The following is a 15,413-nucleotide window of genomic DNA, read 5'->3' as shown; positions in this document are numbered from 1 at the left end:
GTGCAAATCACATGCTAAACATTTGGAGAGGGGAAGGGAGTAAAAGCAGGGATAGATTTGTGCTTAATGAAAATTACTCATGCTGCTGCTATATAGAAGTTAGATTGATTGATACCCTGGGGGAGTGATGAGAAGCATGGAGACCACAGTTAAATGACAGTGTTATATTTCTGTTGGCGGTAAAGCACTGTCGAGGGAGAAGGGGGAGGGAGACTTTATGTATCAGGATTAATCCCCTCACAGCTCCAAGAGCAAAATCTAGGAAGGGCCATGTGGGAACGGGATGCACACACTGGCCACACGACAGGAGCTTTCTTTCATCTTGGAAAGCAATGCTGAGCTGGAGACGAGGGCCAAGTTTTGCTGTGTGCCCAGGGACACATCCCCGCACGCCTGTGAGCCTTAGCTTCTCCTTTGGATAAAACACACTCCTCCCAGCAGCCCAGCCAGGCCAGGTGCATGGGGAAAGACCCAGTGCCACTGTAATAAAAAAGTTTTCCCTTTGTATATAAAGCTAGCAGCATGATTTGGTAAGATGGGTGACAAGAGTTTTGCTCCCCACCTCCTCCAGCCTTCTGTTTCCTGTGTTTCGACAGAGGGGCCTTTTCCTGCTCCCTCACAGGCCTCCTTGAAAGCTGGCCACGGGGACTCAGGTTAACAGGACCCAGAGGACAGCTAGACCAGACAGCTCTATCCCACCGCATCAGGCCACCATTAGGGCACTGACCCCGTGCTTGCCCCCTGAGGTTTCTTTTGTTTGGGGGAGCACTGATCTCAGGGTGAGAAGTGCTCCTCCGCTGGTCCTGCGAGAAAGAGAACACACTTGTCAGGACCTGTCAGCTTCCTTAGCTGGGAAATGCTTTCACAGCCTTCCTGTTTCATTTTCTCTTTCACACAAATAAATGTGTTTTGCCTCCTCTCCCCCTTCACTCTGCCTCCCTGTAATATAAATCAGCTTCAGAGTCTCACCCTCCAGGCTAACCCTTGGAGGGAAAGATGAGACTTGAACCATCGCTCTTCCTGGGGTTGTTTACCTGCGTGTTTGGGCCTCAAATAGAAAACAGGCACATTTCAGGATAGTGAGGTGTTTTTTCTTCCTTCAGGGTGGCTTGGGAAGGAGAGGGCTGGGGGAAGAGATTTCATCTTGCCACCAAGAAACTGCCATGCCATTACAAAGCTGCCTTGCATTCACGCTCGGTCCCCCAACGTAAAATGACCTTTTCACTATGCATCCCGCGTAACTGCTTTGCCACCCTATTGTCATTCGGAATTATTAAAAGAAATGAAATGCCTTGCCCCTGCCCAGAGTGAAATGGGTAGCCATTCGTCTGTGATCTGAAATGAATCTCAATTTCAGTGCTGGTTTATTTTTGCTTAATCGCTGAGCGACTATTCAATATTTGGGTATATATTCATCAGGGTTGGTGCAAAGCTTGAGATGATTCAAAAATTATGGAATCTGCATGTTTAATTGCTTCCAACCATAGTGTCAAAAACCTGAGTCTCTGTTAATTCTACTGTGATCCGTTGCAGAGCAAAGATTTCAGTCTCTCCACTCCCATTTCCTCTATGCCGTCAGCTCTCCTGCTCAGCCTCCAAGTGTTAGTCCGGAATTCATCCTCCTTCCTCCAAACTTTAGTCCATTCTCTAGAATGATCTCTGTAAAAGTCAAAACTGATCCTGTCACTCTCCAGCCTAAGTCCCTGTAATAGCTTTCTTGGCTGTCACATAAATCCCTTCGCGCCCTGACCAGGCTCTGTGAGATGTTCTCCTGGTATATGTTCACGTGGCACCCTGGGCTTCTCTCCTCGCACAGCTCAGTTGTAAATCCTCACTCAACAGGCCTTGAGACCTGAGAGGGTAGGAACCAGCTCTGTTTATTCCCCTGCTGTATCCTGGGTGCTTTCCACAGCCTAGAACATGGAAGATACTTCATAATCTTTGCCTGGCTTGATAGGGCTTTGGGGAAATTAAGCCACTACTTTTTCACGATAAATGGGATCTCTGGTGTCCTTGATCACTCCAGGAGCCACTGGGATCGAAGACCGGCTACAGGAAGGAGTTCCAGACACAGTTGCTGCTCTGCGGGAAGCTGGGATGCAGCTCTGGGTCTTGACTGGAGATAAGCAGGAGACAGCAGTCAATATCGCCTATTCCTGCAGACTGTTACATCAGACCGACACTGTTTACTCCATTAACACAGAAAGTCAGGTGAGGCCAAAGTTTCTGGGCCCATGCAGAGTACCCCCTAGGCCAGCAGGAAACAGGCTTATAGGTGGGATTTGGGTATGCGGGAAGCACCCTTACCCCAAATCTCAGAGCTCAGAGGGCCCTGGAAGTTATCCTCTACCTCATCCCAATACATGGTTGACCAGTATATTTATATTATGCCCAGCACTACATATTAGAAAGTGTTTCCTCTCCCGAATTCCACCTTAGGCCCAGTCTCCCCATTCTACAGATGAGGAAACTGAAACCACTGAGGCTAAGTCACCTGCCCAGGGTCACCCATGTAGTTTCTGATTGACTGAGTCTAGAATGCTGTTCTCCCATAGGCTAGTACTGTTTGCCATACTGTGTGCTCACAGAACCTCAATCGTTGGTTTATTATACTTTAGATTAACTCTTCCATTGAAAACGCCTTGATTCAATTGAAATTATTCTGAGTTTAATATTCCAGCTCCAATTAGTAAGTCAAATTGGTTTGACACAGAATGAAACCTGAAGGGAATGACGCATGAGACCAGTACATTTTGATGGGATGGGAGAGCGAAAGAGATAAGCAAAGTTCTAAAACAGTGATTTTTCAGCCCAAATAGGTTGTGGATGACACGGAGCAAGGTTTGGAGAAAGGACTGTGTACAGTCTGAAGAAATGTATTCAAAGTTGTTACAATTTTATATTTAGAAGGAAAAATCTGTTTTCACAATGTAACTACAGAAAGTAAACTACCACGGGCTTCTTGGCTGATGAATATGAGAAGTGGGCATTGAGTTGTGTGCTGAAATCATCAGAAGAGAGTGGGTTAGAGGTGGAGTGTTAACACGGAAAGCGCTGTGTTACCGGGGTGGAGACCTAGAGCATGCCGAGGGGAGAAGGATGGAGAAGAGGAAGTTGGGAAAGGGAGAGACAGGCACTGGAAAAGAAGCTGAGGGGTGATAGAATCTCACACTTTCAATTTTGCCTGAGGCTGATCTTGACCCAGAATAGAAGTTTCCAAAGTTTAAAGTTAAGTTTTCATTCCATGAAGAATCCATATACACATATTAAATAAAAATTTAAAAAAGGTGGTATATACTATGGAAAGTGCCTGAGGCCCTTCACAAGAATTGGAAAAGGCATTCACTTTCTTGTCAGGTACACAGATTATGCTATGATTAGATTAAACGATGAATTTTCAAAATGAAAATAATCTCAGGGAAATATATGACGTTAATATTACACTTAGGAGAGAAAGTAATTTGCATCTTGCTTGAGTGCTTGATCTCTGTAATAGTGTTGATGTCTGCCTGCCCCGCTGACAAAGGAAATTTTGTTTGCAATGATCATTTCCCTCCAGGTGATTCCAAAAGAAGGATGTCGCAAACTTGTGAGTCAGCCAGTCTGAGGGGAGGGCAGGGTGGAGTGGGTTTCTGTAGGTTGTTAAATGCAATGCATTCCTGTAGGAAGCTGAAGATGCTTGCTCATTAATTAGTCAAAGTTCCTAAGGAACAGTGGGCCACACTCCACGGTGAGTTCAGTCACTGTCAACTCTTTTAAAGCTGTCCAAGACCTTCCAATGGATGTTAGGTCCTGCCCACACACCTGGGCCCACTGAACCGGGAAGATGAGTCTTCTCCATCCTCTGGTCTGGGGAAAAGGTGTAGATACCTAGATATGTTAAGACAGAAACTGGGAAATCCCTTCTAAATCTCAGATTTATTTAAACCTCAGTTTCATGTAATTACATATTCAGTGGAGATGTCCTCCAGGGGTTTTAATCTGCCTAATTCATTATACATTTATTTAGGGCTACTGTTTCCTTGTTGTGCATCTTAAAGCTATAAACAGGTTAGAGGACCTATCTAGACCTCAGGGTGTGCATCTACAAGATGAAAGAATTACTAACCAATCACTGGAAGTGGTAATGTCAAGAAATATTCTGAGGAACAGAGAAGAACTGAAATGACTTGTAAGAAATAGGACATGTTATACCAGCGTGACATGTTATTTACCATCAGATTAGCGTTACATATTCTCTTATACCATCCCCGTATTAGTCCCTATGTTGCTGAGCGATTTCCATTCCCATTCCCAACCAGTCCCTCCTCTTCGGGCCATTAATTTGATTCCAAATTAATATTGCTTTGATGCTGTTTGAAATACTACAGAGAAATGTAAAATAAGAGAATGATTCCTAGGTAATCATTCGTAGGTGGGTAGAGTTTTGTGGTGGGTAGAGTTTTATAACTATTTTGCTAAAGTACACAAGGAGATTGCCAGCCTACGTTTCCAACATTGCGTACTAATACCAAATCTATTATTCTGACTCTTTTTAGGAAACCTGTGAATCGATCCTCAACTGTGTCTTGGAAGAGGTAAAGCAATGTCATGGACCACGGAAGCCAGCCCGCAAGTTCTTTGGGTTCCACCTACCTTCTGAGACACCTCCCCCCACCTCAGGAGCTACGGTGCCAGAAGTTGGATTGGTCATTGATGGGAAGACACTGAACGCCATTTTCCAGGGAAAGCTGGAGAAGACATTTCTGGAGTTGACTCAGTACTGCCGGTCTGTCCTGTGCTGCCGCTCCACCCCCCTCCAGAAGAAGATGATAGTCAAGCTGGTGCGAGACAAGTTGAGCGTCATGACCCTTTCCATAGGTACCCGTCATTCTGAGATGTGGGTGGCGGCTTCGCAAGGCTGATCCGACAAGAGGCCTGGATCAGAGGTGGGGGATCAGGTATCAAAGTCAAGATGCTTAGGCTGAGGACCACTGTCTGAGAGGTAGAGAGTTCACAGTGACCATCAAGATGAAGGCGATGAAGCAGCAGCTAAGCAGCATGGGAGACTGAATCCAAGTTCTCAGGATTAGCAGGTCAGCTAAGGAAAAACAGGACTTAGGTGGAGGGCAAAGCCAAGAGGGACCTCAAATGCAGAACACCCAGGTAGCTCAATAACATACACTCAGCCAATTCAATTCTGGGGCATAAACCATTTCCACTGCCCCTTCAATACTTAACACATGGCAAAATACTGAACCCCAGGTGTTTGTGAATTTGATATTCTGCTGAGTGTTGATAGCTGGTGGGGAGATTTTACAAACTGGACCTGTCCCATATTTAATTTTGTATGTTCTTTTCTAAACAGAAGGCCCAGCACAAAGCATGCGTTCAATTAAGTGCTGGCTTGTTGGTTGATGAAGAATTCTTCATAGGAAAGTACATTTTAATCATGGATGAGGCAGATAAATGAAAACTGTACTTATTGCAAACCTTCCAGGAACAACCAAATGTGATTTACAAAAATCTCCATGATCTGGTCTCCATTAACCCTGCAGCCATCTTTCTCACCACAGCCACTTCCTTCCTCTCCCCAACAGTCAGCACTCCACGTTCCCACCAAATGCAACTGCTTCCTGTTCTCCATGAGCTTTGTCCTATATCTCTCACTTCCAAGCCTCTGCACCAGCTGCTTCCTCTTGTAAAACCCTCCTTCCTCCACTCTTACCTAACATTCCTTTTCTGTGGGAGCTCTCGCAGTACACAGCCTTCATAGCTCCAAAGTACTGTCATGCTTTCTATGGCCTGCTCAGGAGACCATTAGTTCTTTGTGTGGAGGGACAATGTCAGTCTTATTCACCATTTCATTCTACACTCAGCACATACCAAGAATATAGTAACGACTGCATTCATCTGGGGACATTCTTACAGATAGTTCCTGGTTCTCTTCCTCTATACAGACATGGGAAGAAGATATTTTCTTTCCTGGAATTCCAAATAAGAGGCTTATTATACATTGTTTTTTTTCTCCTGGGCTTCAGGTAAAAGCAGTTAAAAAAGGGGCGGGGGGAATGGGGATAGATAGAATACAAGCAGCAGAGTTTTAGGGACTGCATTCTAATTTCATTCCCCTGAATTGTCCTCTTCAAAACTTCAGACACACACGAGTCAATAGACCAGGATTGATTCCCTGAGGTAAGAGACTGACTTCACTCCTATAGCAACAGAAACAAAACCAGCAGGGCGAGAAATAGCGTGATTATACACCTCCACTCCTACTGGTCTGCTAACAGAAGAGGTTAACGGGTGGATTTGTTCTGCCCTGGGGAAGATTAAAAGTATGCATTGCTCTGCTATCAAGAAAAAAATCATTATGAGAATAATGGCTACTTCTAATGACAAAATGTTTAAGATCAATCAATGTTGTTGCCAAATAATTAGAGGAAGAAAATTCTCTTCCCCCAATTCCAAATTTTCTACAATGTCTAATAGAAATGTAGTTGCAGATTAGTATGAGAGCCTCCTGGTAAAAGAGGTGAGGTCAGGAGATGAAGGCAATACCGTCTACAAACCATGGTCCACAGGCGGAATCCAGCCCATTGTGTGTTTTTATAGGGATGCTGAGAATGGTTTTTATTTTTCTAAATGTAAGGACAGTTGTTCAGTTTTGCTACTTGGCTCACAAAGCCTAAAATATTTACTATTTGGCCCTTTACAGAAAAAGTTTGCTCAACTCTAGCCTCAAAGATAAAGCGTTAGGAAGAGCCAGGTTTGTGGGGAAGACCTCGCTGTAGAGAGCTGTGCCGTTGAAAACAGGTGCCACCCAGCTATCTGTGGCTAGTTAAGTTTACAATCAAAATCGAATTTCACCAGCCACGTTTCAATAGTCAGATGCGGCTAGTGGGTTCCATATTGGACAGTAAAGACATAGGACATCTCCATCATTACAGAAAAATCTGTTTGACAGTGCTGGCCCTCACTTCCTGTTTCCTGAATTAGTTCATTGGACGGGAACTCAGTGTGACTAAGTGTAGCTCAACCAAACAATTAGTCAATCCCCGTTTTCTATATTCAGAAACTAAACTGAATGTCATCCCTGTCCGTGGACATCACTGACGATCTCTGATGATTTAGCTGTCCAAACAGCCCCGCTGCCTTGCTATGGTCAGTAGTTTATGTTAAACTGAGTTGGGGAAGGTATTCGAGCCGTGGGATCAGATCTCAGTTCCAGTTTTCCTGGGTCCCTTCACTAGTTTGGATTACTCTGGCCGAGTCCTATATTGCACACATTTTCCATTTGCTCCTCAGTAAACTCCATTGTGGCATTTGTGAAAGCTTTTTGTGTAAATTGTAAAGCACTGTTCAAGCCTCACTTATTCACCATTGTATTCCCAATACCTAGCATTGTGCTTAGTATTTGTTGAATGATAAAGAAAAAGTAGGGCTTCTTGTTCAAAGAAGAAAAGACATCTCTCAAGCCAAAGACTGTAGGAATTAACTTTTCTTGTAGCGCTATTCAGAGCAATGTTAAAGGATTCAATTATATATAAATGGGACACTTTAGAACCACTGGTATAAAACCCTTCTCAGGGTCCCACAGCAGTTGGACCAGGAATAAAGATACCTCATGACCTCTCTTCTTTCAGGTGATGGAGCAAATGACGTAAGCATGATTCAAGCTGCTGATATTGGGATTGGAATATCTGGACAGGAAGGCATGCAGGTACTGGTCCCTTAAACTGTCATTTTTATTCCTTATTCTCCTCTATCCTTAATGGAAAATGAAGGCATTCCTCTCAGTGTTAGGGGAAATTCTCCCTGAGAGCTTTGCAGAATTATCATCTGAAAGTCAGGGGGCTTCCCATCTATACATACGTAACACCCATCACCACCTCCCTGCAACTCTGTCCTTCAAAACACAGGGAGACCAAAGGATGCCTGGCCTTTTACAGACAGCTGGTGATACCCGTATTCTAACGCCACATAGTACCCAACCATTCAGGGAAGTCTAAGCCTTCCTCTGATTCCACGCTTTCCTCCCTAGAACCTTCACCCACATCCAAAGTTACAATGCCCTCCATGAGCAGCACCAGAAATAAGGACACTTGAAACCATTTCTCAATTGCCTGGTTAGTCTTGATGTCTAGATTGACCTATAAATTGCTTGGTATACTTCAATAGTATACCTAACTTATTGAAAAATCCAGCTTGGAACAAGCATACCAACTTGACCTGCTAATGCTTCCTATTAAAACAGACCCTACGTGAGTCTGTGAACCATTAACAACTGTATTCCCACCACCAGTGCAGACAGTAGGCATTGTCTGAATTTGTTGGTGAAGGTGAAAAAACACTGCGACCTTTTGAGGACCTAGCTTATGCCGGCATTCTATTAGGCACTTATATTTATGATCCCAATTAATGTTGACAATCACCAAAACCCTGTGTATTCGGGATTGTTTTTCCATTTTTTCAGATGAGGAAACTGAGGCTGAGAGAGGTTAAACAGCCTGACCAAGAGTCATACCAGGATTTATAACCAGGATTGTCCAAACCTCATGCTCTTAACAGTACTAGGAACTGTGTCTCGTTCTGAGTAATCCCAAGGGCAGAAGACACATTCCAGCTGAGAGTGGAGCGAATGGCCTGCCTCAGGTGGTGGCCAAAGGGGTTCAGAGGTTTAAAGATTACTTGCCCGGAAGCCCCTACTCTCTGGTTAATCATTGAATCCTTAGCATGGTGCCTGACACAGACTGGGCCACAATAAATGCTTATTGGATAAAGGATGAACGGCCAAAGGAGACCACTGGCCCCTTGTGACCTCCGCTTAATGGAATCTAGTGAGGTTTGGATTTCCGGGAGGAAAGGGTGGGGTGTCAGAATCCAAAGAGCCCCATCATTACAAAGGGCCTGTCAGACCCTACTAGCTGTGGCCCCAAAACAAAGCACCGACCTCAAGGGAGCCTCCTTGGTGCACTGGCAGCCATGGATGGATGCTGATGCCTGTGTTCTGCCTCTCAGGCCGTCATGTCCAGCGACTTCGCCATCTCCCGCTTCAGACACCTCCAGAAGTTGCTGCTCGTGCACGGCCACTGGTGTTACGCGCGGCTGGCCAGGATGGTGGTGTACTACTTCTACAAGAACGTGGTGAGCAGCCTATGGGGACCCCACCCTGGGTCTTGGGAGTCTGCGGGGGACCCGCTCTGCCCGGTGGTAGACAGACAAAGCATCTCGGCACGAGGGAAGGAGTCAGGCTGACCCAGATTTTGAATCCCGACACTGCCCCTTACTAGCTCTGTGACCTTGGGCATGACAATGCACTTCTCTGGGCCTCAATTTCTTCCTTGATAAAATGGGGCGAACACCATCTATTTTGTGACGTCATTGTGAGGGTTGGCGATCCTGTATGAAAAGCACCTGGCACCTGGGAGGCAGCATGAGCAGTTACAAACATGGACTCTGGAGTCACACATATTTGGTTCAAGTTTAGGCTCCTGTATTTGTAATGGCCCCATACCCTAGTTCCGCCGTCTGTAAAGTGGAGCTGGTAACAGTGCCTTGTCACGTGTTGCCTATGAAGATTAAATGAGAGCTTGTATGGAAAGTGATTGGCACGTAGACATTGCCCTCGTAAAGTTAGCCAGTATCTTTTTTCATTGTGCTGCTGTTGTTACTCTTAGAGGGACTCCATAAGTGAGATTTATTTTCTGACTGCAAAGGAGGCGTTGAAGAATTAGTGTGACTTTTCTCTTAGATTCCCTCCCCAGAGAGCGCCACCGAATGCAAGACCCATACCCTATCCCTTGGGAGAATAAAGGTAAATGTTCAGGACAGAGTCTTTGGCTTCCACCTGAGACCCTCCATATCGTTTCCCAACGGGGAGTTCATAGAGGTCAGGACACTGAAGGAAATTCCTATTGGCAAAAATGTTTAGAGGAGAGGGAGGTCATCTGGGTTTTAGTCTTGCCCGACTCTAGCATGCTGTGTGAACTTGGACGAGTCAATTAACCTCTCTGAGCCTTGGTCCTCTCATCAATAATATGAGGAGACTATAACTCTCTGTCCCTAGAACTATGATCAAGAGGCTTTAGTTTCAGAGCTCTGGAATGCACGTAGCACGATACAAACACAATCATGTGAAGATATTGTTTCTCCTAAAAAAATATGTTGATTTCTGTCTTGTGATGAGGGTCCAAAGCAGGCCCGCACCAGCTGATGTATTAAAACTGTTAGGGGCTCTTGTTTGAAAAGCCTTGATTAGCGGTAGGTATAGGAAGCAGTCAATAGCATTGCTGTGCTAAGGGAGGGAACAAGGGCCTGGGCTTTTCATTATCGAGTTCAAGGACTTTTGATTTTTGAATAATCCCCAAAAGTCTCCAAATAGAACCTATTCCAATTTGCATAAGGAAAAAGGAAGGATTAAGACCAGAGTGATGGAAGAGAAACACATGAGCCAAGTGGCTGCTAAAAAGTATATTATTTTTCCTCTTGCCCCATTCTCCCAGTCCTGCTTTCAGGTACTGTCAGTTATCCTCACTCAGGAGTGACCGTTTTTGTGCAAATATATATATAGTATATATATATTGTGTGTGTGTGAGTATATGTGTATATATACATATATACATATATACATGTATGTATATGTATGTATATATGTGCATATACATATATGTATATATATATATACACACACACAATGGGTGTGTATATATATATACACACATGTACATGTATATAGAAAGAGCATGGCAAGAAATGTTCATTTGATACACTGAATGGTAATATTTCAGCATGTCTATGCAAAGTCACTCACTGACTTGAAATCATTCTCAGCATGAGAGACTATTAGAATTCAAAATCCCCCTGTTTATTTATTGATTTTTGGGGGGAGGGGCTTCCAAAGGAATCACTCTTTTGCATAAGCACTTCTCTGCATTAAATTTGTGAAAAGGAAAGGAAACGTTTTCAGCCAGCCATGCTTTCAAAGCCTAAATGATATTTATTTCCAGCCCAATGCCATGCTCAGAATTGTGACACTAACACCGCATTATCTTCCTATTGCAATTAGAGGGTGGAGAACTATGACTTCCACATTTGAAACCAATGTCAGAGGGGATTAAAACCCTGCCTGCTCTGCAATGTGAGCGATGAATTCATTACTGCACTGGGAGCTTCTTGGGAGGCCAGGCAGGTGCCCAATCTCAGCGATGCCACCCGCGGGTTCAGTATATTTTCTCCAAGGTGGCAAGACTCCAGCCAGGCAGAGGAAGTGGAAATAAGTAACAGGGTCTCGGAGGAGGAAAGCACTCCTTCATGTTAACACTCCAGCACGCGTGTGAGGAGAACAGAACCACACGAATGGTTGTTCAAATCATTACTGACCATCTACTATGTCAGGGGCATTACCAGGCACTGGCTATGCAGACAGAGGCGGTCCCTGCGCTTAGGAGGCTTACAGCCTACATTGGGGTTCAGCAAACGTACTCTGCAAAGGGCCAGAGAACAAATGTTGTCAGCTTTGGGGGCCATCCAGCCTCTGTCGCACCTACTCAGCTCCTGTGTGGCGACAGGAAAGCAGGTATAGACAAGAGGCAAATGAACTGATGTGGCATTGTCCCAGTACTCACGCTGGCTTGGGCCTGCAGGATGTAGGTTGTCATCTCCTGGTCTCACTAAATCTTGCTTCTCAAACTATGGGCTTTGGACAGGGAGCTTTAGCATCATCTGGGCACTTGTTACCCCAGACTTGCTAACCCAGAATCTGCATTTTTTAATAAAATCCCCATGGTTCCTGTGAGTCTTAAAGATTAACAAGCGCTAGCATAGAGGAAAAGAAATTAATTTTAAAACTATCTCCCTAGGGGGAAGGCAGGGTGCTATGGACCTATCACCAGGAGACTCTTAACCTAATCAACAAAGAGGAAAATAACATTTCACTTATCACATGAAAGATGGTGGAGGTAACTTGAGTTAACCAGTTTCCCTGCTAAGGAGAGGCTTGACAACCTGAGTCCTTATAGGAAAGGTTTCAGGCAATTTATTTATAGCATACCTGGTATCTAATTCCAAAAAAGAAGTGTAACTTACAGTAAAAATATGAACAGCAGTAGGGATGCTGTAAAGAAATATAGGCGTATAGAGCAGGAACCACAGAAAGGAGAGTGAATTGCACCAGGACCCTGGGATACGACGCTAAGTATTAAATGTCTGGTTCAAGCAAGCAAAGCAGTTCTCCAGGAAAGAAACTCTCCCTTTGCTCTAAATTCAGAGATCAATTTGTCAAGCAAACTTTAGAAAAAGGCCACACAGAAACCTTCAGGAACTTGTCTTCTATGGCATTTTTGTAGGAAATGAAAATTAACTTCCATAGTCTCACCCTTTTCTTCTAACGAGCCTTAATAAAAATCAATATGAAATCATAATTCAGTAAGGATCTCTCTACGGGAAACCGGGCCAAAGATATTCAAGTGCATAGCATTTTATTGCTTTAACTAGGGTTTAGTGTGTGGGGTAGGGCAAGGCACTCAGGAAATGATCGTTCTCCGACTCCCAGCTCACCAGAGTTCTCCATGCCACCCCGAGTTCTGTACTTTTTCCTTGGTACTTAATCCTGCCTGGCACTGTTTGGCAAAGCATTACCAACAGTGACATCCACCACCATCTATAGAGACCCTATAATGTAGCAGACACTGTACTAAGAACTTTATATACACATGTATAAGCAGGAGAGTAAGTGGAGTATAGGGGTTCAGAGCATATGTGTTAGAGCCAGACTGGGTTCCCATCCCAGCCCGGCTCTTCCACGTGATAGCACTGTGGCCCTAAGTAACTTACTTATGCTGTCTCTCATCTGTAACGTGGGGCTACTACCCAGCTCACAGGGTTATTGTGTGCGTAAATGAGTTAAGATGTATGAGGTGCTTAGAACAGTACCCCGTGCGTAGGAAATGCTTAATTTGTCCAGATTAAACTAGATGATGGGACAATGACAATGACAATAGCAGGTGCTAACAGCCTTGTGGGAACAGATCTCTTTCAGACCAGGAAACTTCCCACTAGTCCTCTGGGGAGAAAAGCCAAAGGATGGAGCTCCTTGGCTGGAAGAATCTCAGCATTGTCACTGCATAACCCAAAGACGGGCCGGAGAAGGCTCGGGGTGATAAGAGAACTATAGAAAGTCAGGTGCTGGTTGTACCACTTTCTGGCTCTGAACTTGGGCAAGGGGTAACTGAGTATCTTAGAGCCTCAGATTCCTCGTCTGTAGAGGGGGACTAGTAATATTGTTAACATATAACATATTAATGTAATAAATATAATAGAGTTACATTAATAATAATAATAATCTTGCAAGGTTGTTGGGACCAATTATAATGTATATCGCATACCTGACACAAACAGAAGCTCAAATAACAATTATTGGTGTTACTAATAGTCATAATAGTAACAGGTTGTATTATTACAAGGAAAAAGCCTCTTCAAAGCAGTAACACTGGCCTAGCAGTTAGGGAAGGAGAATTCTAGCTTGAACACAAACTTGCTGAATGGCTTTTAACTACACCCTTCCCCTCGTGTGTGTCAACCACAGAGTAGAGACACTCTAGTCCTAATTCCAGGACCAGCTGCTCATGTGACTTTGGTCAAGTCACCAAACCACACCACTATACGGTAAACAGTAATAATGACCCAGCCCATCCCAGGTGGGGCAGTCTTGAGTGGGGAAATTGCTTTACAAAACATAAAAAACCAGTTAGGCAGAAGACGTTCTTATTCACCCTTCTGAGTTACATGACCATCACGTAAGTATGAGATAAACCTTCTTGTAAGGTCATCTTCCTGCCCCTGGTCCAGTCTTTCCATCATCCCTTCCTCAGGGACATGTCTTTCTCTTATCACACGACTACTAATAACTGCTGCCTTTCAGAATCATGTGCCATAGTCTATGTACCACCGTTCCCATCTGAGAGATGGCAAGATGATGTTCAGAAAGGTTAAGCAATTTGCTCAAGGTCACACAGCTGGTAAGCAACACACTGGGGAGTGAAAACAAGTCCTCTCTGCCTCCAAAACCTGTGCCCGTAACCACCACAGTATAGTTATTCTAACAAGGTCCTGAAGAACGTTTAATAGCAGTAGCAGTAACATTAGTAGTAATAGCATCAAGAGCTGCTGCTCTAAGGAGTCGAGTTAGCTCCAATCCTTACCACACTGCATGTGTCACAAATGAGGAACCTGAAGCTCCAAGTCAGCGTGGTGCCATGTAAGAGGCTCAGCAGTGGCTGCCGAGCAGCTGGCTGCCTGTGGGTCCCCACTCTCAAGGCCATACTCTGCCCGCAGTGCTACGTCAACCTGCTGTTCTGGTACCAGTTCCTGTGCGGGTTTTCTGGCTCCACCATGATCGACTACTGGCAGATGATATTCTTCAATCTCTTCTTCACCTCCTTGCCTCCTCTCGTCTTTGGCGTCCTCGATAAAGACATCTCTGCGGAAACACTCCTGACATTGCCTGAGCTGTACAAGAGCGGCCAGAACTCCGAGGTAAGGGGCTCGGGCGGGCAGCGGGAGATGGCCTTGGCTTCTCCCTGGTCTCCAACTCCTCCAGAGAACAAGCACTGGGCTGGGAGTCAGAAGCCCTGTGTTCTCGTCACTCCTCTGCCACTTACCCTCTGTGACCAAGTAATTTTGCTCCCCATCCATAGCCTGTTTCTCATTTGCTGTTGGGGGTGATGGGCCACACCAGTGAAAGTTTTTCCTTTTAGTGATTTCTTAATTATATCACGTGTTAGTATGGGACTGCGCTAGTTGAAGGGGGAGAGGGCCTGCAGAAAGACCACCCCGCCTTAGCCAGCTCTGCTCTCCAGGCCTTCAACAGAAACCCCTAGGACTAAAAGCTAGTTTTGGGTGAAGCATTTATAAATGAGGTCTTCTGCCTCACATCAGGGAAGGCAAACCTTGGAACTCAAGGTTACACATGGTCTAGAACTTGGTGATACCAAGTAGACTACAAGAGGCCTGAGAAGCCACCAGGTTGGTTTCTTAGAAGACCCAGAGGTGACACTGGCACCTGAATGATTTGGAAAAGTCAGACAGCAGGTACTTCAGGCAGCCAGATTGGCACAGACACAGGACAGGAGATTGGAAGCAGGAGACAGAGAAGGAACCTGCGTGCCTCGAGGAGGACCTCTGGGAAAAGGGACATCCAAATGCCTGAGAGTTCCTTTGCACCTGGGGGAAAGGAGAGCAAAGGCAGATGTGATGTTTGAGAGCTGTTGGCGTTCTGTGGACAGCCAACAAAGAGCCAGGCCCAGCCTAACCCAAAGACAGGAGAACACAGCAACCCCAGGACTTCAGGCGAGGGAGACATGGTGACAGTACACATACATCCTGGGCCCTTTTAATTGCCTCCTTCCCACGGGCATGCTGGCTGCATAATGTAT

General features: G+C 45.0%; 1 protein-coding gene across 3 annotated transcripts in view; it reads left to right on the top strand.

The window, feature by feature from the left end:
- The window catches only part of ATP10B (ATPase phospholipid transporting 10B (putative)), a 258,806-nt gene that overhangs the window by 225,673 nt on the left and 17,720 nt on the right, over positions 1-15,413 (top strand). For all 3 annotated transcript variants that reach the window (XM_019740727.3, XM_019740736.3, XM_019740746.3), the window contains 5 exons: positions 2,027-2,211; positions 4,539-4,860; positions 7,626-7,702; positions 9,001-9,126; positions 14,314-14,514. In XM_019740727.3, the coding sequence (XP_019596286.3) occupies positions 2,027-2,211; positions 4,539-4,860; positions 7,626-7,702; positions 9,001-9,126; positions 14,314-14,514 (911 nt within the window). The remainder of the gene's footprint in view (positions 1-2,026; positions 2,212-4,538; positions 4,861-7,625; positions 7,703-9,000; positions 9,127-14,313; positions 14,515-15,413) is intronic.

This window comes from Rhinolophus sinicus, chromosome 5 (assembly GCF_057876585.1).
Source record: "Rhinolophus sinicus isolate RSI-liver-muscle chromosome 5, RSI-T2T, whole genome shotgun sequence".
In the NCBI taxonomy this organism is placed as follows: domain Eukaryota; kingdom Metazoa; phylum Chordata; class Mammalia; order Chiroptera; family Rhinolophidae; genus Rhinolophus; species Rhinolophus sinicus.
Note: the sequence above shows the minus strand (reverse complement) of the source record. Positions and strands in the feature narration are given on the sequence as shown.